This window comes from Scophthalmus maximus, chromosome 9 (genome assembly GCF_022379125.1).
Source record: "Scophthalmus maximus strain ysfricsl-2021 chromosome 9, ASM2237912v1, whole genome shotgun sequence".
In the NCBI taxonomy this organism is placed as follows: Eukaryota; Metazoa; Chordata; class Actinopteri; order Pleuronectiformes; family Scophthalmidae; genus Scophthalmus; species Scophthalmus maximus.
This window is the reverse complement of record NC_061523.1, coordinates 8,932,871-8,960,288: the sequence shown is the minus strand read 5'-3', so window position 1 is coordinate 8,960,288 and position 27,418 is coordinate 8,932,871. Positions and strand designations below refer to the sequence as shown.

At 43.1% G+C, this 27,418-nt stretch overlaps 1 protein-coding gene across 13 annotated transcripts in view; it reads left to right on the top strand.

The window, feature by feature from the left end:
• The window catches only part of ablim3 (actin binding LIM protein family, member 3), a 39,669-nt gene extending 16,840 nt beyond the window's left edge, over positions 1-22,829 (top strand). Inside the window, exons 3-23 of one of the 13 annotated variants that reach the window (XM_035650583.1) lie at positions 1,585-1,768; positions 5,194-5,309; positions 7,634-7,760; positions 7,904-7,997; positions 10,628-10,715; positions 10,828-10,886; positions 10,991-11,062; positions 12,781-12,942; positions 13,883-13,933; positions 14,055-14,181; positions 15,311-15,406; positions 15,758-15,808; positions 18,455-18,571; positions 18,790-18,860; positions 19,094-19,262; positions 20,372-20,401; positions 20,636-20,691; positions 20,854-20,920; positions 21,034-21,041; positions 21,150-21,230; positions 21,506-22,829. In XM_035650583.1, the coding sequence (XP_035506476.1) occupies positions 1,585-1,768; positions 5,194-5,309; positions 7,634-7,760; positions 7,904-7,997; positions 10,628-10,715; positions 10,828-10,886; positions 10,991-11,062; positions 12,781-12,942; positions 13,883-13,933; positions 14,055-14,181; positions 15,311-15,406; positions 15,758-15,808; positions 18,455-18,571; positions 18,790-18,860; positions 19,094-19,262; positions 20,372-20,401; positions 20,636-20,691; positions 20,854-20,920; positions 21,034-21,041; positions 21,150-21,230; positions 21,506-21,619 (1,940 nt within the window). In that variant the 3' untranslated portion in view covers positions 21,620-22,829. Of the gene's footprint in view, positions 1-1,584; positions 1,769-5,193; positions 5,310-7,633; positions 7,761-7,903; positions 7,998-10,627; positions 10,716-10,827; positions 10,887-10,990; positions 11,063-12,780; positions 12,943-13,882; positions 13,934-14,054; positions 14,182-15,310; positions 15,407-15,757; positions 15,809-18,436; positions 18,572-18,789; positions 18,861-19,093; positions 19,263-20,371; positions 20,402-20,635; positions 20,692-20,853; positions 20,921-21,030; positions 21,042-21,149; positions 21,231-21,505 lie in introns of all 13 variants that reach the window. The other 12 variants (XM_035650590.1, XM_035650585.1, XM_035650581.1 and 9 more) reach the window with 12 other exon arrangements.
• The last annotated feature ends 4,589 nt before the right edge of the window (positions 22,830-27,418 follow it).

Genomic DNA, 27,418 nt, shown 5'->3' with positions numbered 1-27,418 from the left:
GGGCCCATTGATCTTTTATTACACCATTAAGTCAATATGCTCCACTCATAAACAGCTTGAGATTAAATGAGCTCCTTTGAAGGGTGTGTGTGTGTGTGTGTGTGTATGTGTGTGTGTGTGTGCGCGCGCATGTGTGTTTCCATTAGTCCATGTGTCCGTGCGTCTCTCAGCCAGGGAACACTGAAATCTGGTGGCTATTGAGAGCCAAGTATAGCCTGTGGCAGCAGCAGTTCCAGTCTGACCAGTATAAAGACATTTGTTAGCAGTATATATGTTGTTTATATTCCAGGTACTTCATTCCGCCACAAGTAGAATGGTTATTGTTATGTACTCATTCAATTATGTGTTTGTTCAGTATCGTCAGTTGGACCTGATTTGTTGATGTCATGATCTGCATTTTTTTCCTGTAGATTATATTTTTGTTTTTTGCCCCTGCTGTGATAACAGTTAATGTTTTGGAAAAGGTTTTCAGGAGTAATTGTTGCTATATGGGATATGGGGAATTCACATTCAGCTTTGGACATTTTGATCATTTAGACTGGCCATTATTTTTCCAGGCAAATCAAATGAATCTTTTGAGATTCAGGGGAAATTAACTAATTAAGATGAGTAGATTGATAGGATAGTTGTAGGTGTGTTTCAGGATTTGGGAGCTGCATAATTACAGTGCCATTGTCACTGCAGGGGTGTAACATTTGGGTCAAGTGTCAAGTTAGACAGCGATGATGGTTTACTTTCTCTTTGTACTGGTTTCAAGGTATAGTCAGATGCTGCAGGGTTGGGGTTACATGTGTGGAAATCTGGGTGTGCTTCACACAGTGTGTGACCTTCATCGGCGGCGTGTGTCAGCACACGGCGTTTTGTTCCAGCCAGGGGTTACAATAACTGTCAACTCTTCCTGTTGGTAACCGCAGAGACGAGGTAGAAACCAGAGACCAGCAAACCACACTAGCCGCTGATCCGTGAAAACGCCTTTTAGCTATACTGTTACACTCACTGGAATCCACTCTCAGTTACACGACAAAGTGCTGTAGCATACATTGTCTGCTTTGGATATACAATATAGAGACGCATACAAGTGCACAAACTGCACACTCTCCTTTCGCATACACAGCAAATGATTTCGAGGTCTTCCCCGTTGCTATGTAATGGGTCTGTAGTCGATGCTCTGATGATGCCGGGAACGTGCGGTGCGTTGTTCCGTCTCCGTCTTCACTTTGTTTAGCACAAGATGACTTGTCCACTGATTATATCATTATATTCTCATCAGAGCAAAGTGGCTCACCACTGTCTGGTGCTGAACAACTTCCCCAGCAGCGATGTGTGAAGACAAACATACACACAGCACAAACATGCACCACACACACAGGTGAAAAGGAGGGTGTTCAGAAAAACACTAGGTACAACATTAAACCATCACCTGTAAGACACCTAACACGACATACGTTATTGAAATAGATTGTAACAGCATATGACCGAAAATTCAAACCTCAATGTGTGTTTGTGAAAAAATTGCATTTCCATATGTTTTACTGTTTAAAGCATCCTACTCCCTCACTTTCTTTCCCCCTGTTCTCTCCACAGTGTGTAACTGTGATCTTGCACAATCTGGCTTCTTCCAGAAGAAGGGCGAGTACATCTGCACAGCAGACTATCAGCGTCTGTACGGCACACGCTGCGACCGCTGTGACAGCTTCATCACGGGGGAGGTGGTCTCCGCTCTGGGACGCACGTACCACCCCAAGTGCTTTGTCTGCAGTGTCTGCAGGTATACACACACACGCACACATGCACACACACACACTACAACACAAGGGCAATCGTGAGCATTAATTTGGAGTTGTGTTTTGTGACATAACAAATAAGTAAATCAAATATAAATCATTACCTGCTAGTTACTAACTCTGTACCTGCCATTTGGTATTTCACACACCACGTACATGATGAGGCTCTACACTGTGAGACACATGAATTCATCAATTTGTCTTCATCCTTTATTGCTTTATGGTGTATCCTGCCTGTATCTCAAACAAAGCAGATTTGTTGCCAATCAATTAGCAGGACTGCTTTATGGTAATAACAGATGTTATTTTTTGAATCAGTGTGAATGGGTATTGCACATTTGTTTGCCAATTGTTGGAACGTGCATTGCTCTTTTGGCTGCCCTGGGTCAGGAGAGAAAGCTGTAAACACCACACTGTCAATATCACTTGATGACGCGGATACAGTATGTTGTGTGTTTAAGCAAACAGTGGCCTCTCAAACACAGGGCAAATTTAGCCTCTATTTGGGACTGTGTTTCTGGCTATATGGTGACTTTAAATCACATGATCCCCTTTCCTCTAACCCTGCTTTTGGTCTCAACAAACTCCTGATGAAATACGTTTATCGGCTTAATGTTCACTATGTTCAACAGCTAGTTGCTTTTTGAGGCCAAGCAGCTGTGTGGTCATTCATGAGAGCAGTGATACCGAACCAGAACATAAAAGTGTTGTCCATATAATCAAAACAATGAGCTGAAAGACACCAAAGATGTTACTAAGAGTTGCCACTGCATGTTACTATGAGTGGCTGATTAAACATTACAGAGAGTCATTTAATCCATTGGTAACATAAAGATATGGATTTGAGCATCTTAATTATGAGGTATAATGCAAAAACAGAAATTCAGTTTGGTTTATTTTATCTATAAGCAATGACTCATCTGATTTTGCAAGATGTTTTGTTAATGCATATACGTGATACTGAAGCATAACAACATACAGAAATCATCACTTCTTCATCTGTACTGTTCTGCATTAGCTCTGTACTGTGAGGAAGCACAGAAGTGATGGTTCATTAGTGAAAGTGGCCTGTAAGAGAAAAGTGTCTGACTGGAAAGATCAAGCAGCCTGACGTTTTGCTTAGTCGAAGCACAATCCCCCAGAAAAAGAGAGCTGACCTGGTGTTTCACGCTGTGAGATTCAGAAGAAGTGGGCCATCCCTCCTCTGACCTCCATCAGTGTTCGTGTTGAGCACCTCCTGATGTACATCAGCATCGCGTTTGGCTCCTCTTTCAATTTCCTCATTTCACTCTCCTTGTCACACATTCATGTTTTAATTCAGAATTTTTCCTCTGTTTATTTTGCATAAGCATGTATTGAATGTGGGAACACACGTTTATCTTGTGCTCTCCCTCCTTTCCTATCCTCCCTGTCGTTTTTGTGTGTGTGTGTGTGTGTGTGTGTGTGTGTGTGTGTCATAAGGTTAACGTAACAGTCATTTTTTTCCCTCCCTGCCTCCAGGAGAGTAGTGTTTGTCTGTTGTTGTGTATCTGCTTGACATTGGCTGATAAACACACAGTCATGCCCAGTAGCCGAGGGCAAAAAAATTGAACTGACACCAACTGGCTGAAGACAGTCAGTGGAGCAGTCCAGGGGTGTGTGCGTCTGCGTCTTGTCAGTTTATGTGAGAAGAGACAGCGAGAAGCCGAAGGGTGAATCTCCTCTTTCCTGTACCAGCTGCCCTTTGTCACATCGCTCACAGTCCTTTCATGTACTGCCTCTTTCTTTTCTCATCCTCCCCTCCTGTCTTTTCTTCCATGCCCCCCTCCACCCTCCTCATTATTCCTGCCATCATCTTCCTGCTCCTAATCATCATCCGCATCCCATCGTCCCCCTCTATGTCTTCATCGCTGTCCATCACGGCCTCGGCTCTAATGAAGGCAGATAGCATGTCTTTGGAAAAGCGGCGGTGATCAAAACCAGAGGGCATATCGCTAAACCCAGAAATAGCTTCACTTCTGTGGACAGTTAAAAAAGAAAAGAAAAAAACTGGCATTGAATATGTAAACAGGGTGAATTTTTAAAGCGCTTAGAAAGGCTGACAAGGCAAGAGTGTCTTGAGGGAGTGAGAGCCACAGACAGGTAAAGACAAGGTCGAACACAGACCTAACTCCCTTTTCTGCACCATCATGGCATTTCGTGACCTTATTGTGGGCCATAGCTACGACCAGGCACTTTGACATGTAAAAAATTTAGCAGGTCAAACTTGGAAGTGGACACGGATACAAATCCCAAAAGCAATTCAAAGTCGGCCGTTTCTGCTTTCAATGCTTAGTTGTTTCGCTCACTGGAGGAAAGAGAATGTTTAAGTTTACAAAGAGATGATAAACCTTGTGCCGGAGGAGAAAATATCAAATGTGTTTTACCGGTTTTCACTGACTTGTGTGCGTCTCTTTCTGTATTAACCAGAGCCTTTGTTGTATAATTGGTTGTGCTGAAATGCCTCAGCTCACTTGTTGTCTTTACGCACTCTCTCGGGCCTCCACAGTTGCATGCAATGTATGCTTTGCCCAAGCCTTTATCGTGGTCGCCCCTGCACATCTCTCAGCGCGTACACGGACGCGCTGCACTCGCGTGTGCTGACTGTGAGCTCTGCTGGAGACTCGAGCCTCCCTCTGGGTCTTGGCTCCAGCTCCAGGCCTCAGCGGGGGAATAAAAGGATTACCGCCATCTATGTCTTTTGAACAGCCTTCCCTAAGCCTTTTAGCTGCACGCTCCTTCTCACATTCTCCCCGGCCATAAAGAAATCAATCTGTCGTTTTGGAAAGAGCAGGAGGAGGCGAGACAAAAACTGGGTGCCACGATGTGGTAAATGACATTTTGCATTGCGGTCACGTTTGTCTGCGTGTACTGTATGTGTTTACTCTTTCTCTACTGTAGCGTGGGTTTTAAAGCGACAAGGAAAACGGTGACCCGGTGGCACCAGCTTTGTAAGGAGTGAACGGGGCGGACAGACTGAGAAAGGAAGAGGCAGTTAGGATCAGGATGCGCTCCGCACAGTCTCCCTGATAAGTTTTCATTCTCAATGACAGAGCCAGTTTTCCTTTTAGAAGCCCTTGGCAGCGTCACATTATCGCCTCTTTAATCACAGAGCAGCCAGGTGCTCCTGCGGCGGCCAACGTCCTATTAAACCCGTCAGCTCAACTGTTTGCAAACGTGTTTTCAGGTCCATAGAGGAGGTCAGACTGTGCAGCTTGTGTCAGCAGGATTATGGCCTGTCTGTCACCCAATCGTGTTTCTGCCAGCACCCATTTGTTATTGCCATGTGTTCACTTGTGATGTAAACACACAGACTCGCTGTAGGAATTTTATCTCCTATTGTGTCCTGGTTTTCTAATTCTATCCCTTGATTTCCCCCCCCCCCCCTCAGTAAACCCTTCCCCATCGGAGACAGAGTGACGTTCAGTGGAAAGGACTGCGTGTGCCAGCACTGCTCGCGCACACTCGTCAAGCCAAATGAACCAATCAAGATCCACGGGCCCAGCCGTAAGTCCCGCATCCGCCTCGCTCTGTCCGCTCTGTTTCGGGCCACCAGGCGCTACAGCGCGCCGAGTCTAATGCAATATGTCCACAAGGCCCATTTAGCTCATTTAGCTAATCAAGTGTGTGTCAGATCAGTGGTCCGACCTGTCGAGCTGATCTGCCAGCTGAGGATTACGCAACAAAAACAGACACATCAGTCGCTCATTACTATGAACACAAAACATGCAGAGAGTAGAGGATCCGATGCATTTCACTGCACACGTGGGGACACACTTTCCTCTGCATAATGATATAAGAATTCTGTGTCTTATAATACGGGCGTGAGCAGCACAGCCCTCTCCTTTTTAATGACACATTATTATCCCACAACAGAGCAATAGTGGATTGATAGCGAATCATTTCTGAAGTGCGGCGTACAGACAGCCGGCTGCTGCTCTCTGGCTGTGCAGTAATAAGTGAGCAGGGTGTCCTCCCCAGACCGCTCCATTCAGGAGAGTAAAATCCAAAACCTCTCCCCAGGTACGTGTTCACCACTCAGTCTTATGAGGAGGCAGTCTATGAGACAGGACACCGAGTGCAGCTGCTTAATGCAATGCACTGGCTGTTACCGCCTGTGCCTCTGTACTTTTGTGAAACAAGCAGAATGCAAATGTGCGCTCGGTGTAGAGAAGTGGTGGAAATGCACTTGCCAAGTACAAAATGACTACTTGGAGAGATTTGAAGGGAAGGAACAGGCACTGAAATAACCTGATGGAAAACATTATTGATTGAAGCTTATTATTTTTGCACTGATGAACCCGAGAAATTAAATGTTATAACCTCAATCAAGTTTCCCATCCTAATCCTTGATAGTGTATTCTCATTAAGGATGACTCTCATCTCAGTTAGAAATTTAATGCAATCGTTTTTTTTTATTTTATCTTTTTTGAATATAGATAATTACTTGCTGAACGTGGTAAATCTGACATGTCTAGACTTGACAATCCTCAGTTGACCACAGTTGAGGCCTGAAATACTTCTCATTCCTCATCATAAATTTTATATTGGGGGCATCACTGTGGCCTAAGGGCTAAATCGGCACCACTTAAACTGCAACTGCAAGTTTGAATACTCTCTCCAAAGTTAACAACATATACCTACCAAGGTAGTACTCATTCGTTTCAACTGCTGAATAATCAAGGTGTGTTGGTTTGTGGGATTTTTCGGGCAAATAGACATTTTGTTCCCTTTGGACAGTGGTAACAGTGGCTGTTTCACCCTGGTTCTGCCCTGTATGCTTAACGCACAGTGGTATTGTGATTCCAATCAAACTCTTGTAAAGACAGTGTTTAGAGCATCTTTCCCAAAATGTGTCAAACTCTTCTTAACACTAAATCAAAAAACAGCAGGAAGTTACTGCTGTTGTTTAAGTTGTCTGTCCTCTCTCTCCTTCAATGGGAACTTGTATGTACCGTAACCAATAACTTCTTGTCACAAGCTCTGTTTCGTAACTGTAGATGATGTTAAATCGATGGTTAAAACGGGAACTTTACAGTGACTCAGTAGTGTCTCTCAGTCTGGACCTGAAATCCTCGTCCCACAGAATCAGCACTCTCGCCACTGAATGACAGTTGGGATTTACTTGGACTGGCCAGACTTTACCCAGTGCGCTGCAAAACACAGTTTGTCTTGGCTGACAGGGCAGAGTGAAGTGGTCCCTCCCCTGTGGCTCCAGGCATCGCTCAGGGGCAGTGGAGCAGGCCCGAAAAGGTCGAGCTGAGCCAAACATCTTCCGGACAGAAACAAATGGAGCACAGACTGTTTTTTGTCGTCCCCCCCCCCCCCATCATTTTGACACTCTGCAACCAAGCATCATTTGCAGCCTCGTCACTGTCCCGGGTCAATAACGGCTGCTGGGGCGTCTTTCTGAGGGAAATGAACGGTATGCTGGTATACAGCATGTTTGCGTGTGAGGAACAGAGACATTCATACATGTTGTATGGGGGGGATTTTATGAAACTGTTTAGGCCTGGGGCTGTTGCAGTGATATTTGCTTCCTGGCTGCACTCACTCATGTTTAACAGTGCTCACAGATGAACACACAGCTCTGCAATATCCCACATTAGACCGGCTATTGATTAAGGCGGTGGTTGTGCCAAAGGGGTAGAAAACTACACTTAGGAGCACAGGGGCTGTTTGAAGATGTACAATTACACCATGGCTCACTTTGTTTAATCTTTGTCTGTGGTTCTACTGCTCCTGTATTTCCAATGTTCTCTTTCTGCATCCTTCCTCTTTTCCTCTCTTTACCCATCCATCTTTTGGTCATGATCCTTTTTATCGCACAGACTGTGCCGGATGTGCAGCCGAGATCAAGCAGGGTCAGTCTCTCCTGGCGTTGGAGAAACAGTGGCACGTCAGCTGCTTCAGATGTCAGACCTGCAACATGGCACTCACTGGAGAATACATCAGCAAGTGAGTGGGGGGGGGAGGGGGGGAAACAAATAACACAAAGATATATCTGTCATGTTATTTTCATTATTCGTTTTTCGCCAGAATAGGAAAGCTGTGCATTTGACACGCCAAAAGCAGCTTCATTTATATTTTCTATATTACAGAGATGGAGTGCCGTACTGTGAGGCAGATTACCATGCACAGTACGGGGTGAAATGTGAGACCTGCAGCAGATACATCAGTGGAAGGGTTCTGGAGGTGAGAACGGGACCAGATTTCAACATGAGTTGGTGCTAACAGAGATTTAGCTGCACAGAAATGTGCGACAATGCAGAAATCCAAACTGGGAGTTGACTCTGGTAACTGAGCGTAAATAGCGTTATCAGAAATGAGCAGTTGCATTCTATCCTCAGCTCAGCTTAAGCCTCACTGTGCTTTGGGGAGAGAGCGACTTAAGATTGGGGGGTGATAAAAAGAAAAATTCTCCTGCTTTTCTAAACCAAAACGAGTTCAGCTGTACTGTGTGAGCATGGTCAAACAGAGGTCCATATCCACCACGGCTGATCAGAACACGAGCCCTACCTTCAGGAACAGGAGGCAAATAGATGTGAAAGTTGAGAGTGAAAAGGGTGTTATAAAAAGAACAGAGTAAAGAGTCAGGGGGAAAGGTAGAGGATGCAGACAACAAATTCTGAAGTGACAAAGAAAGTTTAAAGAAAGTCACATTTGCACGTTGCGTGGAGGAGTAGGAGCAGAGATGGACCAAAAGGAGACAAGTGGAGGGGAAATAATGAGGTGAGTGATAAAGTGCAGATGCTAATTAAATGTTTTGGAAGAGTCTCTGGAGGGGAGTCTTATGTCAGCTGGGTCTTGGGGAAAGGGAGCAGACAGAGTAAAACTTTGACACACACACACACACACACACACACACACACACACACACACACACACACACACACACACAGGGCCTTGTTGTCCCTGTGCTCCTTTTGCTTGTCAGAATGGCTGGTGTAAAGTGCTTTGTTCCTGACTGTCAGTCTCCCTGGACTATTTATAGACATTGGGACATATCAGCCTTCATCTGCAAGTCTATCTCTCTCTCTCTCTCTCTCTCTCTCTCTCTCTCTCTCTTTCTCTCTCTCTCTCTGAACGTGCAAACGCCCGTGTGCACGGCGTTCCTTCTTTTTCCCGTCAAATTTTGATTTTTATAATGATGCACTTCTTCAAGATCCAACGTGCGACTGACTTGACACACACGATATCTGATGCAGAAGACTTACTCCCCCGACAAATACACGGCAAACACGACACATTCGTGATAAGGATAATACATAGCCTCCATGTAGGCACTTTCAACAGATGCGGTGCTAATGCTGGCACCTCATTTCAATTTAGCTTTCAGTCTTTTGTGTTTTTGTCACATTTTAACTTGACACATTTTAGTCTTGCTTTCATTAGTCAAACCCCCAAATCAAAAAGAAAAGAAGATTCTTCATAATGTGAAGTTTAGACCACCAATAATCTATCAATCAACAGTTTATCAGTGGATATTTGTCTCAGCTCTGCTTGTACACAAGTTATACGTGTAAAAAGTAACTACTCAGATTCTGAAAGTTGTACTTAAGAACAGTACTTCAGTAAATGTTTTCAGTCACTTTCCTCCTCTGAATTTCTCCGGGGAGGACACGATCTGTGTTGGTGATTTTCAGTCCAACTTTCCAGAGCCATAGGTTGTTAGTCTGAGGAGTAGTTTTAAAGAAGATGGAGACAGGAAGACATAAAGAGAGGAAGCAGAAGACAGGTGTTCCCTTTCTTCAGTTTAACTTCTTTTCTTCTCCTCACTTCGTCATTGCCAATAAATATAGCGGCCTATTAATGTCACCGGGGAGAATGGGTGCCTCATTAGAAAACTTGAACGTCAGTCGCTGAGCCTGATACCTCACAACCACAGTCGGTAAACGTGCTGCTGCTCGGAAAGCAGGAGACGGAAATGCTGCATCCTCTCCTGGCTTTCCTTTCAGAGTAACCCGAGACAGACGAGGAGAGCAGGGACTGGTTAGGATGCGGCTCAGACACAATTAAGAAGCTACACTCTGGTCGTTCTTGGAGAGAGTACATCCGTCAACGATTTCCTTCACACAAACCGTATCGGTTTTATGAAAGGCAGGAAAAGTCAGAGCAGTGTAAAATGGCAACCCCCCCCCCCCCACACACACACACACACACACACATGCTGGGTGTGTTCAGACGAAACAGTGCAGATCTCCTTGACACGGGACACATGTCAGCTGGGCTTCTATTAATAGAAATTCTCCAATGGAGTGTCAGGGAAGGCAGAGGTGATGGGACGGGGCCACGCCTCAGACAGTCGGACACGTGAGAAACATCTTGACGCTGAACTGGATTAATGGACAGGCCTGTCTCACTGACATCATACTGCATCATTTCACATGTCCACTTCCATTGTGGTCCATTGTTTTTTAGCTGTGGTCCCTCAGGGTTCCTCTGAATGTCCAAGGACATGCATCACACACTCTTATGTCCTTCACTTACATGGCAACCTACCGCCCCCTCACACACACACACACACACACACACATACGCACGCACACATAACACACACTCATATAGTACAGTACACTCCAACATTTTTCTTCATGTGACTGGCCTACAGGGGTCTGTGCTCTAATCATGGCATGGAGGAGTAAGGATGGTGGTATCATGTGATTGCTGCATGCTGATGAAACAGCTACAGGCTATGCAATGATGTCTTTATGCATTATGAGGCCAGTGATGGTCAGGCGATGTACAGTAGAAAACATACGGGGACGTTGACTTGCTGTTTACAAAGGTAATGCATGTTCAGTCACACCCTCTTCTTTTCTCAGGCGGGAGGGAAACAATACCATCCGACCTGCGCCCGCTGTGCCCGCTGTAACATGATGTTCAAAGAGGGAGAGGAAATGTATCTGACAGGTGAAACTTGACGCCAATACATCCACACACTCAGACACACACAAACACTGCGGAGTACACTTGACGGTATGCAGGGACACCCCCAACACCGATCTGTCTTTCTCTTCTTCAGGATGTGAGGTGTGGCACCCATTATGCAAGCAAGCAGCGAGAGCAGAGAGGAGACTCAGGGTGAGACAGAGTTTGACATGAGACTGTTCAAATGAAATGGAAACGCTAATTTCTTCACGTTGTGCTTTCTCCCCTCTCTGCTTCTGTCTGCTCGTATCTCACAGCACAGACGCCTGTCAGAGACGTCCATCTCTCCACCAGGCTCCTCAGTCGGCTCTCCCAGCAGGGTTATATGTGTAAGTAACCTGTGAGTGTGCAGCTTTAAAGTCACTTTTAGCTGCCGCTGTCTCGAGCTTCCCCTAAAAGCACAGTCGCTACACCAGAGACACAAGCACTACCCATAGGCTTGAGTGGTTAGGCACCAACCCCAAAGGCTGCTCACTCCCTTGGCCTGTTCACTTGTCTGTATCCTCCCTTCTCTGTTTTCATTAGTCATGTGGCAGGAGTTCAAAATATGTGGGAAAATATGAACATTTTCAACAAGAAATGACACCAACACATATTAGTCTCCTTCTTTTTCCATCACAAAAATCAAGATTATGTCAGTATTTATGCTTTACACAGTAGCTATGAGGACCATCTTTTGTCATCGTTTCATAGAAAGCATTTATATTTACATGTCGAAAAAACATCTAGTCATGCTGATTAAATCTAAATCTGGATGAAAACTCATGACAGACTCGGCCCATAACTTTGGTCCAGACTTAGAATTCTATTCTATTGTTTTGATTGTTATATAATGTTGTACAGACATCCATTGTCCCCAGAGGATGACTCCCAATAAGTTTTGCAATAAGTGCCACCAGTCGTTGAAAGTCTTCAAGGATCCAGCTTGTGAAGTAGGTAATCCTAATGCACTTGTAGGCTAAATGCTGTCCATAAGGAAGGGAATGAAATCACAACAACTCATGGTACATTAGGGTGTTCATTTAAGTGCAAAAACAAATGTTTAAAAAGACCAAGACCAATATGTGTTGTCTGCAGGATGATCTTCCTCAGGGTTTTGCCACCTGACTTTTAATTTCATTGGTTTTCGTTCTGATTTAAATTCTGAGGTGCTTTGGTATTGTTTTTAATTATGAAGCCAGAGCGATAAAAAGGCTTTTTAATTCTTTAAGCACTATAACAAGGTGCCCTGAATTTATAAACAACTTTCATATTTCAACAGAATTCCCCATTTATTGACCCACTCACCTAGACATTGCGTGCGTGTGTGTGTGTGTGTGTGTGCGTGTGTGTGTGTGAGCGTTCGCGCATTTTAAAAAAAAGAAACGTGTGTGAGAAGGAATGCGCTAGGTTTATGTGATGGTTGTCACTCGAGCGCTCCAGTTGGACCAGTTCCATTCCTAAACAAAGCCTCAGACATACGTGGAACGTGGTCCGGCCGTATTCTCCTCACTGGGCGTTGCTGCATGTCGCCAGTATTGGCATGTCAAGTGTTGTCTGCATGCGAGCAGGAGTCAGCGCTCTCTGCTCAGCTCTGCCCTTCACTCGTCTCATAATCAATGACCTTTCTGTTTGAGGTGATGGATGAGGGAGAAATGCAGTGTAAGCATGCGCTCTCTCTCTCTCTCTCTCTCTCTCTCTCTCTCTCTCTCTCTCTCTCTCTCTCTCTCTCTCTCTCTCTCTCTCTCTCTCTCTCTCTCATTCTGCTTTGCTTTAGTACATGTTCGTACATGCTGAGCTCCTGAAGGTCAGAAGCTTACACTGCTGTCAGGATCTGCAGCGTACATGTGTAATTCTGATGAGCGCACACGCACAAGCTGCATGTGCAGATGTGCGTGTGCTTCATCAGCTCCGTGTCGCTCCCGTCGCTGCTGCATGATCAGCTCGCAGCACGCTGGCGGAGTTTCCATTCTGCTGTGTTGCTGTGCGTCGTCCACGTGGCTGACGTTGGGTCGTGTTTGCTGTTGTCTCTGTCTTTGGTGGGTGTATGTGTGTGTCCTCTCTCCAGGCCAGAGTGCAGAATGACATCCTAGATTATAAGGACCTAGCAGCCCTGCCAAAGATCAAGGCCATATACGAGGTCCAACAGCCAGACCTCATATCCTCCTCATACCAGCCCTACCACAGATACACCTCTGATGAGAGGCTAGACACTTACAGCTATGGGGAGGTACTGCTGCTACACACTCCAGGCCAAACTTAGCATTGGTCTCTTCACTGGTCCATAAACACTTTGTTTTAGTTGTTACTTATTAGAAGAATGTTCATTTGTTTGTTTGTTGGTTTTTCATGTTTTATTCAGCAAAACGTTGGGTAAATGTAAGTCCGACAAACTGGCTATTGGGATTGGAGAATTGGATAAAAAACATATAGTTTGCAACAAGGGGCTGGTGCATAACCAGAAGCTTTTCCCCTTTTTTTCTCTTCACTGTCAATTATTTGCTGCCTTTACTCAGCTGTCAACTTAACAATAGGATCTTGTTTTCTTTAAAACATTTTGAACTTTGGTTGCAGTGAACATCGTTTTTTGGAACATGGATTAAAAATATTCTTTTAACCAAACACCTTTTAAAATCATGGGTACTTCCTCGTGAAGACAGGATACAAAAAAAAACAAATACTTGGAATAATAAGTATGACAATTTTGTGAATATTTTGTTGTATTTGTTTAAAGTTTGAGACGATTATTCACACTTTCTGGTAAATGGCTTATTGCAAATGGGATAATATGACATTTTTGTCTAAAAAGGAATATCTGCCTATGATAACCTCTTCATCTCATTAACTGAGCCCAAACAAGAAATAGTTCCAGCACCTAGCGTGGGGTAAAACCGCAACTTGACGTATTCATGAACTGCTAAAAAAAAAGCAAAGGATTTAAAGTGTTAATAATTCAACTTAAGACAAACCTGACTTTAAAATGGTTATGTGGCTGCCAGCTATCACTTTAATCCACGCAGCGAACCCCACCGAAAAGCACAAACTGAATTTGAAATTAGCTTCTTTCTTGTGCTCCTGTTAATAAAGATGAGACATGACACATAGTTTTTTTCTTCCCCTCCGGCGCTACAGTACAAATAATAACTCTTTTCCCTCTACTGTTTCTCCAGTCACTCGGGACGCTCTCTCCCTATTCTCAGGTAAGCATTCTTCCTCCCAGGGTAAGTAGCAGAGCACTCAGGACGAGTTGAAACAAGTGAACTCTTGTCATTTTTGACCTGTCACTAAGCTATTTGTCTCCCTGTTGCCCCCCTGCTTTTCGTTCCCTCCTTGTCTTTCTAGGACTATGACAGCCTGGATTTGAAGCAGAGGAGGTGCTCCAGTCCAGGATATATAGACTCACCGACATACAGTCGTCAAGGCATGTCACCCATCATGCCTCGCTCCCCGCAGCACTATGCCTACCCCGGTGAGTCTTCTAGTATTCACTCCTGGCTGTCTGCTTTTAACCTCTGAGCTATGTATCAGTCTGTTGAAATAAAATCAAGTCGATCATGCTCATCATCATAATGTGAAATGTACATTAAACAAAATCAAAGCACTCGTGAAGTTTCTGAGCTGTATTTTCTTTTGAATTTTTGGGAATTATATCATTTAAGGGACGGTCATTTAAATAACTATTTTAACATTTTAGTTAATATGCTTTCTTGGTGAGAATGAGAATGAGAAGATTGATACCAGCCTTTTATCGGTCCTTTCAGTGAAGCTAATGCCAGGAGCCGTTTATTTTAGCTCAGCATAATGTCTGGTAACTGGACTGGATGAGAACCTGGTTATGATCGAAGGTAACAAAACCCAGCTACTTATCAGCACCTCTGTCGTGTCATCACCGTGATTTTGCCATCTTCAGGACATAACAAAAAGTAAATAATAAAAAATATGTACATAACTCTCTTTACTATCTTCAGTTTTTGTAATAAACAAAAAAAAACTGATCAACGGTTTTGATCAGTAAGCTGTAGCAGTGCCGGTCCCCAGATTTTGTCAGACTAACTGTCAGTCTCCTGTTTCCAGTATTTATGCTAAGGCAAGATAACTAGCCACGGGTTGTAGCTTCAACTGTAGCGTACACACGAGTTGTATCAATATTTTCATTAACTCTCAGCAAGAAAGCGAATATCTCCAAAATATCAAAATGGTTCTTCAATGGAGCTTAAATTGCTTGTCATTTCCAATATTTTTTACATTACCACTACCGTATATTGCAAAAAAAAGCCCTTGTGTGGTATCAGCATCAGCAAATGTTTGCCACATTAGGGATGGGTGTCTTTCCTTTCTCTAGGAAACACTTCTTTGACTATCTCATATGCTCAGTTGCGCCTCGGCTGTCATTGCATATAGGCTAACTCTTACACATGTGCATTGACACACCACAGACAAGTCAATAATCTCTGTCATTACACAAGTGGAAAAGTTCCCCGATGTCACTTTGTAATTTGAACGAATGCTTAAGCCTCTTTAGTTTTCACCTGCATGTGTTGAGGCCCTTCTTTCATGCTCATGTTTCCTCTGCTGTGATTGGCTGTGGCTGGCTGCAGGCTCTGAGAGTGGCAGGAGTTCACCTTATTACAGCCAAGAGGGGCGGTCAAGCACACCCACCACAAACCAGCCCCCTAAACATTTTCATGTACCAGGTAGGACTCCTCATCTCCCCATCGCCTTACTCACAATGTTGTAGAATTTTCTACTGCATCAGGAAGATTTCATCTGCCATTATTCACTAATGCTAATCATTCAGAAAGGTCACTTTCTGGGGTGGGGTGGGGGGGTGCAAATGTGACTATGTCATCTTTTTATAATGCACATGATTGCTTGCCATGATGGCCTATTCTTCCCCTTACACTGCATCTTTACCTTCCTTTACAACTGTCCCTCCTACCTCCACCTTCTCCCTCCTCTGTGCCGTCACCACGACAGAAACTCACATCACCTCCTCCTTTCACTCCTCCACGTTTCACCTCTCCATCTCCTCTTTCTCTCCTCAGCCACAGGGGACCCCAACATCTACAGGAAGCCTCCAATCTATCAGAGAACTGGTACAGTGCAGTTAGCCCCCCGCCTTAGCCTGCCTGTCCTCCTGTCAGTTTAGTCATGCTGTGTTTGAGTACTCGATGTAGATGTTCTCACAGACCTATCGACGTACTTCAACAGCCCCTTGTGCTTTAGCATTGAGTACTATTGATGTCCCAGTTATCATTGAAACTTGAAGCCATCGCAAACAAAACAAGATCAATGGAAGTGATTTCAAATGCACAAGTGAAATAGAGTTCGACTTGTACGACTTGCCCTTTTACAACTAACCCTTTTAAAATTGAGAAAAACAATCAATCCGACTTAGTGCACAAGTGATGAGGTGGAGAGGTGTGCAGTGTGCATGCTTACAAGCACACGCGCATGCCTGCCTTCGGCGTGCAGTCCCCACAGCACGACAGGTTCTTGTCAGTGAATAGGGCTGGAAGAGGCCATGAATGAAGGGAAGTTTGCTCAGGCGTGAAGTGTAGAGTAGAGTACATGGGACTCTGAGGACACACAATTCAGCAGAATGGAAGCTAACAGTGGAACAAGGCACGATGGAAAACTTGCAAAATATATTTATATTTACTGTGGAGACTTGTCTTTATTTTCCCAGCCCAGCCTTGTTAGCCAGCGGTCAGTGTGTGTTTTAACAGATACTGTGATTGTGTTTTTAAAGGATCTGGAGACAGCTGTTGTGCTCACTTTTGTAGAAAACAGACAAAGTGTGTGAGAGGGGAAGTCTGATTTCTTAATTGTGTGGCTTTCTTTTGTCATTCAGGCAAATAGCATGGCAGCGCGGTTGAAACAAAATGCTATTTTTGCCTCTCTTTTTCTTTTTTTTTTACAAGCCATTAAACTTAAATGCAGCTCAGCCATCTGGATAGTGTGCTTGAGCATAAACATTTATATGAAAAAGATTCACTATCCCCTCGTCAGATTACAGTGGAAAAGGCTTTTCAGCTCAGAGTCACAAGACTGACGATCTCTTGATGGAGGATAGTTCATCTTTGTTGTTGTCCTGCATGTTGCTCTGTCCCGTGTGTGTTGGTATTTGTGGGTTAGTTAGTGAACCGTGTCGACCTGTGCTAGACACGCTCACCTTTCTTTGTTACTCGGCTATAATTAGTACATCACTGGCCATAATGTTTCACCATTTTTTAGATTATTGAAGACAGATGAAGACAGTTTTGAACATTTCAGCATCTGCTGTAAACAGCAGTTCAAAAACCTTTCATCTTGCATTGTTAGAATACTGACATTCAACACAATCTTTATGATAGGTCATTTTGATCGATGCTGGTACTTTGTCTTTCTGAACAGCTGTTGATTATTTCCTCTTGTTTTAACAGGCATGTGGAGTTACTGTGTGCATCAATGGCCCGTTATCTACTAATCAGATTACAAGTTTGCTACCTGTATTGAAAAGAGGCTGTGTTACACCACACTTTTTCTGACTTTGTCCTTGAGCTCTGTACGGGTAGCAAAGCTCTCACATCATCACATCGCCCTCTGGAACGCTCCAATAATGTTTCCCTTTTCTTTTCACCTCTTTCTTTATTGCACTCTATCACTATATTTCACTCCCTTTCACCTTCTGCTTCACTTTACCCGGTGACCTTGCCGCTGTAAGTATCTCCCTCCTCTCGCTGTTTCACTCACTGTTGGTAGATGGATATTTCACGTTTGTCTGAGTGTGTATGGTACGAGCATCACTGCCGGTGTTTGTGATCCCATGTCAGTACTGCACAACCATACTTCCAGTGACAGAAGTCCCAAAGATGAGAACACCTACCGCTTGTCTCATGGTTCATCATATATATGGGAATTCAATGGATCATGAACCGGGGCTGGCATGGCTAATGGCTAACAGGATGAAGAGCGATCTATCTGACATAATATTGCATGTCACCCCCGTTGACTTCCATTGACCGTGCTTCTTTAATGCGGAGTGGCATCAATATCATTGCCTCACACCACTCATGACACGACTGTGTGCCTCAGGCTGAGCAGTAACTGAACTCACGTTAATACTGGCTTTGTTCATGCTCTTGGCTGAAATATTCATCATCTCTGACAGGAATGGTGGGTTGATGTTTATTTGTGGAGTGAATTGACTATCTAGCTGTAAATCTTTGTGATGTTCATTAACACATTTCCTCCTGAGCACACTACAGTGACAGTCTTGAGCCAATTAGTTTGGTATTTTGGAAAATACACGGATTTGCTTTCTTCTAAGAGCTATTTGAGATCGATAGGACTCTCATGTCTGTCCATATGGACTCCGGATATCTAGCTTAGGTTAGCATGAAGACTTGAAGCAATGGGAAACAGCCAATCTGGCCCTGTAACAAAATCTACATACCAATACCCATAGTGCTCACAGATTAGTTCTATCCTGTTTTTTCAATCCATACAAAAACCAGGATGACTTGAAATAGTCTGGCACTTCGTTTTTACTCTCTGGTTGTTTTTTCACCTCTATAGAAACAGGCTAGCTGACTGGTAATGCTACACTATGGTACTCGTCCCTCCTCCAGCCCCCAAGAAATTGAAGAAGCATATTTCCCAAAATGCCAATCTTTATTTTAAACCAAATCTTGATCTGTCTGTTTTTCTTTTCTTTCGTAACATCATGCGTTTCTCCACAGACAATCATATGGACGCAGCCACCAAAAGCAGGACCAGCGAGGACATTCTCAGATCCTCCAGACTGTCCACCTACTCTCCTGAGCCATACACCCAGTCCGAGTCAGACTACTACCCATACACCAGCTCCCCCAGAGGTAGGAGAGAATCATCTCACCGAGTTTAGCCTGGCAAGCTGCACAGTTAACTCCATTTTTCATTTTCCAATGGACCAAATGCAGACATACTGTAGGTGTGCAGTTGATTTTGTAAGTCTGGGTTGTCATATTTATTCACCTGCCCGCCCCTTTACTGCATTCCACTCCGAGCTCTGTATTCAAACAAGGGGATCTCTTTCATCTCTTTGCCCGCTCAGCCTATCGAGTACCGAGGAGACGCTTCTCGACAGGAGGAGATGAAGAGAGTTGGAGTCACAGTCTTCAAAGAGTAAGAGCTTCATTCTTTTATGGCTCACTTTCTTCAACATGAAGAAAAAATCCCTCAGAAATATCCATAAGTACCCAGCTTTTTTTGTATGGTGCTTAAACTATCCTCCTTTTCTTTATTTGCCTTTATCACCATCTTTGCAATCACTGTACATTTAATAAGCATTTTCCCTAATGTCTCCTTCCATTTTTCTCCCCCCTGTCTGCCTCTTTCTTTGCTCTCTTTCAACCCAGATTGGGAGTGGCATCGGGAGGATGATCCTAAAGGAGGAGATGAAAGCCAGATCTGGTTCCTATGACAATGACCCCTGGGGCAGTGCGAGGAATTCGCGTAGTGGGAGCAAGGAAACACTCAACACCACAGGCTATGGCACCACAGTGTACAACAACACCGTCAACGGCTGTAAGGATCCACCCTACCCCCTACGAATCTCGCTCTTTTGTCTGTTCCTTCAAATTCACGAACACCACCTCTAAATGCGTTTCTGTGCTTTTTTTTAATGGGCCTCAACATAAACTGTCATTGGGTTTTGGGGCAAGGGCAGGGAGGTTGTGGATGCAGGTCAGAGCGGGTCATGGCTGCTGCGGGCGGGGTGGTTAATTGATGTGGAAAGACGCTGAGAGGGGGGAACAGCTGCTGCCAAACCTGTTGTGGGCCAGCAGCAGCACCAGATGTGGCCTGTCGTTGTTGTAAGGATATCTGATCACACTGATTCTGAGTATTTTAAGCAACAGAAAACAGAGTGTCCAACCAGGTGTTCAGACATGCCATAGTTGTTTCTGTTTGTAAGGACCAAGCTTCACTGGACGTGCAGCGTAGTGGGAGAGTTATTTTAGCTCCTGAAGTTCAGACACCAGTCCGTCTTCATCTCCATCCAACTCTTTTTTTTTTTCTCTTCCACCCTCTGCTGAAATTGCTCTCTATATTCTACTGTTGACTCTCCATCTATCTCTCTGTGCATCTATCTCACTCTCTCTCTCTCTCACAGCTGGTGTCCCATATCCTGTTTTATTTATGAACAGTAAGATCTCTCATTAAAGCTGTTTCTCGGATGGGAGGGGACACAACTGATCAGGACTCTGCTGGCTACGGTTGAAAGGCAACAAAGCCTTGTAACCAGACAAGCTGTGTGGTGCGATTAGATGTTGGAGTGTGTGGTCTGTTTTTGTGCTGGTGTGATTGTGAGTTTGTCTCTTGTTGTTTTTTTATTTTCCTCCTCCACTTCCCTGATCCAGTTTTGGCCTCTTTCTGCCTCATTGCACCTTTGATGTTTTGTGTTGCTCCCAGGGCTTGACGGGTACCCAACTTGCTCCTTTTCGGTGTCTTTGTTAAGCCCCAAACTCGACAGATGGCTGTCAAATCTCTTCGCTGATTTTCTGCATTTATTTTTAGGAATTTAATCAAAATTGCAAGGAGGTAGGGGAGAGCAGGGGTGAAAGATTGTAGCAGCCTGTTGTGTGATTTGCAGTAAGGAAGATGCCCTGTAACTGTTTGATTTCTTTATTTCACAGCTCCACGTTCTCAGTACAGCACTGACAGTGGTGAGTTTATCATTCATATTCATGCGATAATAATCTTAAGCTGTTTAAGATGATTTTCAAAGGGGGCCTCGGAATTAGCTTATTAATGATGGGTTTTTGATGGATCCAGTTAGTTAACAACACAAAATTCCAGTAGTGTTTGTTAGTTTTGAGCGCCATCTTCTGGCATTTTGAAATTGAAGCAACTGCTGTTTTCACAAAGGTCATATTTAACCACTGTTGTCTGTATTTTAGATTTTGTTTGTAAGTCCGCCTCACTACCAGGATATAGACGCAATGGCCTCCAAAGGGTAAGACCACAGAATAATACCATGACAATATCTATCTGTCGTATATGCCTTTTACTTAATGCATCTCTGGTTCAATTTTCACTTTTAGAAATTTACATGAGTCACTTCAGTTCTACATCTGGCTTTTCTTTTTTAACTGTTTTGTTTTTTCGGCATCTGCAGCCTCAGAGTGCAGACTGCTACCAGTACCAGTACGACAGTGGCAGTGAGGTCAACTGGGGAAGCAGAGGTAATTTCACAGGAATTTAAATCACCTACCAATTATTGGATTGAAGCACTTAATTCAGTGCTGCTTTTATTCTATTGTACTGACTTTTTTATCTTTCTTTTTTCTCCCAGCAGAGTACAAGGTAAAGTGTTAACATAATTACCCAAGCCTGTATGTTAAAATATCCCAGTCTTCTTGTAACCGTGTCTCTGAAGTCTGATAGAGCTTTGCTGCCTCTGCTTCCCTTCAGATTTACCCCTATGAAGCCCTCATTGTCACCACCAGGGGGCGCAACAGGCTGCCTAAAGATGTAGACAGAGCCAGACTGGAGGTATGTTATGAGTCCTCTAACTTTACTCAGAGGACTTTGACCCTGGCCCAGTTTAAAACTAGTTGCCAAGGTTTTAGAGTCACTCACATTATAATAGGTAATCACATTACAGTTTTACTCTGTAAGAGAGTTAGGGTTGGCAATTATACATTACGCAATTAAGTAATGAGTTACTGGCCAACACTGGTAATATGTGTGCAGTCTTTGAATGGGTGAGTGTGACAGATAAATGTTGGACTTCAAGTAATAACTTTGTCATCTCCCTGTGCTCTCAGCGTCACCTGTCTCCAGAGGAGTTTGTTCAAGTGTTTGGTATGACAGTGGAGGATTTTGACCGACTGGCTCTGTGGAAGAGGAACGAGCTAAAGAAACAAGCTCGACTCTTTTAGCAATGTACAGACATCCACTGAACACTGCTATAAGCAGAGCCAGGGACTTGACTGAGAGTAGAAAGAAAAAATAAAGCCTTTTTTTTTTTAAAGACTACTCAGTTTCAATGCCATGGCTGAGAACCTGTTAAAGATCTCCTCAAACGACGAACGAAATTCCCGTCACAGCCGCTTGGACTTGTGGGATGCCAAGGGAGAGCAGAGACAGAGACGTTACGCACAGATGGACTGACAAACTGTGTCCTGGATGCCAGTGAAGCTGTGACTGTGTGCTGTAGTGGAGTGTGTATGCAAAAGAGACTTCAGTGTTGTGCTTTTCTCAAGCCTGAAGGATGAAGGAAGGCACGACAGTGCCCCTACAAGGCCACACTGGGGGAAGTCTGGGAACAGAGCTGCAGTACTTACAAATATTGAGGAGAATTTTGGTTTTGCCTTATTTGTTATGCTCTCTTAGTTACGAGTGTGCAGCACCAGCAATCTGAATGAGTAGAATGTAGAAACAGCATATCATTTATGACACTTTATCAGTGTGAATGATTAGATGTGAAGATCGAGTATGTGAGCATATACAGCATCACTTTGCTTTGGTTTATAAGGATGCATTTTGTTTACCTGTTCCCCTGCTTTTGCTCTTTCACATTAAATGTGTACCTCTGGTTTAGAATAATTGATACACACAGAAAAAACTAATTATGGAGCAATCTGAGTTGGACACAACATTTTCAAATGTATGTGCGACCTGCATTTGTGTGAAAATTAAAACCAAAGTGAGAATGCAAATAAACTGATTAGCAGATCACCTCAATGTAATGTTCTGGTAAAATAGTCAAGGATCATCAATAGATTCAGTTCACTGTGCAGCTGTGTGGTAACCTAAAATAATGTGCAATCCAGTAGATTTAATAGATGAAGTAAACATCAGTTCAGTCCTCCTGCTACACATTTTCCCAACTCATTGAGATACCATTATGGCTAAATGTTTTAGGATGAGGATTATAGTCATTCATACATTTTGATTCACTATTATTTATATTGTTTTAGAATGATAATCCAATACTTTTGTTACTACAGAGATTATATTCACTCACAGTAAAATGCTCTGCAAGGTATTTAACACATTGATAAAGATTCAGGGTTGTTGAAGACTTTTCTTCCTTTGAATACTGTTATTTTTGATTTTTGTCACTAAAAATTCAAATTCAAATCAGAATCAGTCTCCTCTCTTTTATCATTGTGAAACCATTATTTGAAATATATCTTCCCAAAGGATCAGAAGATCCATACCAGTCTCTTGTCTGTACGGTAAATATTTAAGGCTGCATGGTGACATTAGCCAGGATGGTCTGGCATAGCATAAAGACTGGAACTGCAGTGGAACTGATAGCCTAGCTTTGTCCAAAGGTATCTGATTGGTGGCACTGTAATTAAGGATCAGAAACTCAATTTTGAAGAGGCCATACCCCTCAGATTGTGAGTCACTTTAAATGTGACACAGATTCTTGAACCATAAATGACTGCCATGATGGTTAAATCCTAATTTCCACTCAATAAAATAAAAAACAATAAAATAAATAAAACATTTTGGATTTGCTAAACAGCCTTGGGGGTCTGAGATACAGACTACCTTGGAAAGCCTGGAATAATAAAAAAAACCCCAAAACCCTCAAATCAAAACAACAAAGATGACAATGAGTGCAGAGCGCAGAGCATTGAATGTCTGCCCCGTGCGCATGTCACTAAAGGCATTGTCAGGGACAAACCATTTTAATCTTCAATTGCTTTTTTGTTTTAGACATAGGAATGCCAAACCACTGCCATTATACAGAATGACAGCCATTTAGTATTTCACAACAATTAATTAAAAAATTTATAATTTAAAAATGAAAGGTTTGCATTTTGAATAGCTTACTCATTCATGGATTTATTGACATCAATTCCCCCTTCATGTGTCTAGGACATCCTCTCAACACTTTCATGGCTGTTAGTTTGTGAAAAAGGCTTGAGCAAATCCCTTAGAATCCTTATCAGTTAGGATTTAGCTTTAATATATTAAGGCTCAGAGGCAGGTGCATGGACTCAATAATGCAGACCCAGAGTCAGGCATAAGGTTCAGGGTAGTTTACTGAAACAGATTCAGGACACGGGAGGTCAGTCCAACAAGCAAAGGTATCCACAAACACTAAGCTAAATTGTGGATCAAAATATCAAACAGGATTAAACACACTAGAGACAAACACTTGGGAATGCTGAAATGCTCACACTGGGGTAAAGACAATCTGGCACAGAACGAAGGAAAGACACTCCTTAAATAGACTAGGAGGGAAAGATAACGAGACACAGGTGGAAGACATTAGGGCGGAGCACCGCAATCATAAGCGGGGAAACTTGACAGGATACGGGGAATGACATAAGACAGATTATCAAAATAAAACAGGAAGTACATTAACGCAAATAACAAAACTATCTAACTTGACGGGCCCTGTCAGTAATAAGTGAGCTATTGACAATGCAAACCTTGAAATATGGACATTAAAGCAAAACACTCACTAATATTGATGCTTTGGTATTTCATTTGACTTTTTTTTTACAAACGAACAGCTGTGAAAGATGTGAGAGGCTGTCACGGACATATAAGAGGTGGTTTGATGTCAATAACTTCTAAAATGACTGAGCTATTGAAGATAAACCCTTCAAATATGCATATTAAAGCAAAATGCTCACTAAAATTGATGCTATGGCATTTCCTTTGGCTCTTTTCACAAACTAACAGCTATGAAAGATTAGAGTGGATGTCACGGACATATAAGAGGTGGTTTGATGTCAATAACTTCATACATGACTGAGCTATTGAAGATACAAACCTTCAAATATGCATAATGAAGCAAAACGCTCACTAATATTGATGCCATCGCATTTCCTTTGGCTTTTTTCACAGACTTACCACTGTGAAAGATGGGAAAGGATGTCACGGACATATAAGAGGTGGTTTGATGTCAATAACTTCTAAAATGACTGAGCTATTGAAGATACAAACCTTCAAATATGCATATCAAAGCAAAATGCTCACTAATATTGATGCTATGGCATCCTTTGGATTTTCACAAACTAACAGATGTGGAAGATGTGAGAGGATGTAATGGATATATAACAGTCGGTTTGATGTCATTAAATTTATAAATGAGTGAGCTATTGAAAATTCAAACCTTGAAGGGTCGGCTGGGCAACCGACTTGACACGAGGAGCATCTGCGCCCAGACTACAGATGGAGGATTAGTCGATCAGCCTGCCGACTGGAGACGAGGAGGAGGGGTCAGCCAAAGAAACACTATTTTTAATTTACGAAAACAAAAAAGAGACATAAGAGTCTTTCAGGTTGAACTAACAAAAAACAGTGCAGATGAAAAAACAAAGCGAACAAGGCACAGGAGACACCAGACACAGTAACAGACTGGGCAGGAATCACAGACGAACTGACAAAGACAAAGACAAAGGGAAGCACAGAGACTAAATAGACACAAAAGGCACAGATAATGGGAAACAGGTGAGACACATGAGGAACAGGTGCAGACTATCACAAAGTCAGGAGAAGTAAAGTGAAAAGACAAGAGACAGGGAAACAGGAAGTGCTGAGACACAACGAACATGACTTCAAAATAAAACAGGAAACAACAAACTCGAGAAACCAACAGAGGGGACAACAAAGGTAACTTAACAGAGGTAATTAAAGCATCAATTATAGTCCATGAAGAAAAACAAAACTTTTCCAAGGTCTAGAGAGTCCATGGGGGCATTTGTGTATATATGTTGACTGCTACATGCATCTTAATGACACGAAAGAAAATTCCTCGTATGTAGCCTGTTACCTACCTGGCAATAAATATGATTCTGATTCTGATTCTGATTCTAAAGGTTCCGTGGTCTCCTGAGGCTCTTTGTTTCCCACAACAGTCCAGTGGTCAGACAGCGTACACCACACAAATGCTCACAAAATAAATATATAATTCTCATCAGGTTTTGCAATCTCAATTTACAGCGGTATTATCAATGAATTATTGTTTTTGCTGGCCTGCATCCCTCCAATTTTCAAATTATAATAATTTAAAAATTTGGGCAATTAATACAATTCACCTGTGCGTAAAAGTTAAGAAGTTAAGATTGATTGAAATATAAAACAACACAAAATGTGTAGTAAAGTTTGGGATGTGTATGTGTTGCGTGGACTGGTGTGATGGGTGGTCGTGCTCCTCTACACCACATGAGGGCGCTGTAGGGCCAAGAAACAGCATTGGTAATAAAGAAAACATAGAGGGTCTGCACGGTGGTAGTGGTTAGCGCTGTCGCCTCACAGCAAGAAGGTTCTGGGTTCGATTCCCGGTTCCATCCAACCGGGCCCTTTCTGTTTGGAGTTTGCATGTTCTCCCCGAAGAGGTTCTCTCCAGGTTTCCCGGCTTGCTGCCACAGTCCAAAGACATGCAGATTGTGGTTAGGTTGATTTAAGACTCTAACTTGACTCTAGGTGTAAATGTGAGAGTGATCGGTCATTTGTCCTGCGATAGGCTGGCCACCTGTCCAGGGTGTACCCCGCCTCTCCCCCAATGTCAGCTGGCATTTTCCCTAAATGGATAAAGTGGTAGATGATGGATGGAAGAAAAGAAAGACAGATTGGAGAAGCAACTTGAAGACAGGATGTTTGACTGTGTGTGCTGTATTACTTGTTTGCTGATTATTAGCTTATGAATTACCTTGCGACATGATCTAATCTCACAGTTTTGAATGCCAAAACAGTTTCAACTATAACCATGTAAGCCAACAGGTTTCCATATAATAAATGTTTAGCCCTGTGTATTTTCAGAGTCATTATACACTTTACATAAACTTCTACAAAAAAATGCTCAGCATATCACCACTATGAGGCTCAACCCTATTTTCTCAGTGTTACCACACTCAAAAAGGAATTACACACACATATATACTGTATGTATACACAAACATGACTGGCAGAAAGCAATGGTTTTTCCCTAAATGTTCACTCAGTAACAGAGACAAAGTTCAGGAGTAATAGTGACTGCTGCACTATGGGGTTTCTGTGTTAAACAGAAAAAGGGAAGACTCATCTCTGAATGAAACACTATAAGAAATGTGATAGCATTCCTGGGGTTTGTTGAGACAAGTTATGTGTGTGTGTTTGTGTGTGTGTGTGTGTGTGTGTGTGTGTGTGTGTGTGTGTGTGTGTGTGTGACAAATAGATTTCAGATGTACAGGAGAGAGAAGACCAAGACACATTTTAAATATAGGAGAAAAGAGATTAGGTTATGTGGATATAAAGTCAAAAGGTAGGTAAATAAAATTAATAATGCATAATATATGGTAGAAGAACCTTTTATGTGGGACTTTAAATAAGTAATTGGTTTCTCCTACAGTTGGCAGTGCATTTGAAAGCAGCCTGAAGAGTGTGGTGATTAACATGGGCCTGAGAGCATTTGAGTGAGTAGTGTGGCACGTGCAAGGTGAGCTATGTTTCAGAGCTCAGGAGACTGCTGTGCTGTAGACAAAAGGACCACCCTTCTTACCTGGAAAATCCACACAAAGGATTCGGAGGATAACTGGAACCCAAAGGAAAAGGAAAGTAAACCACTCAATTGAGGATCTCATTCCCTTCTCACTCTTCCACCTGTGTGCTGTAATTGCCAGCCTATGGACGGCCAAGGCGGCAGAGAACCGGGACTGATATACTGAACTGGGCAGAACTGAGTTTGTGGGGAGTGCTGTGTAAAGAATGGAAAAGAGCCCAACCATGGG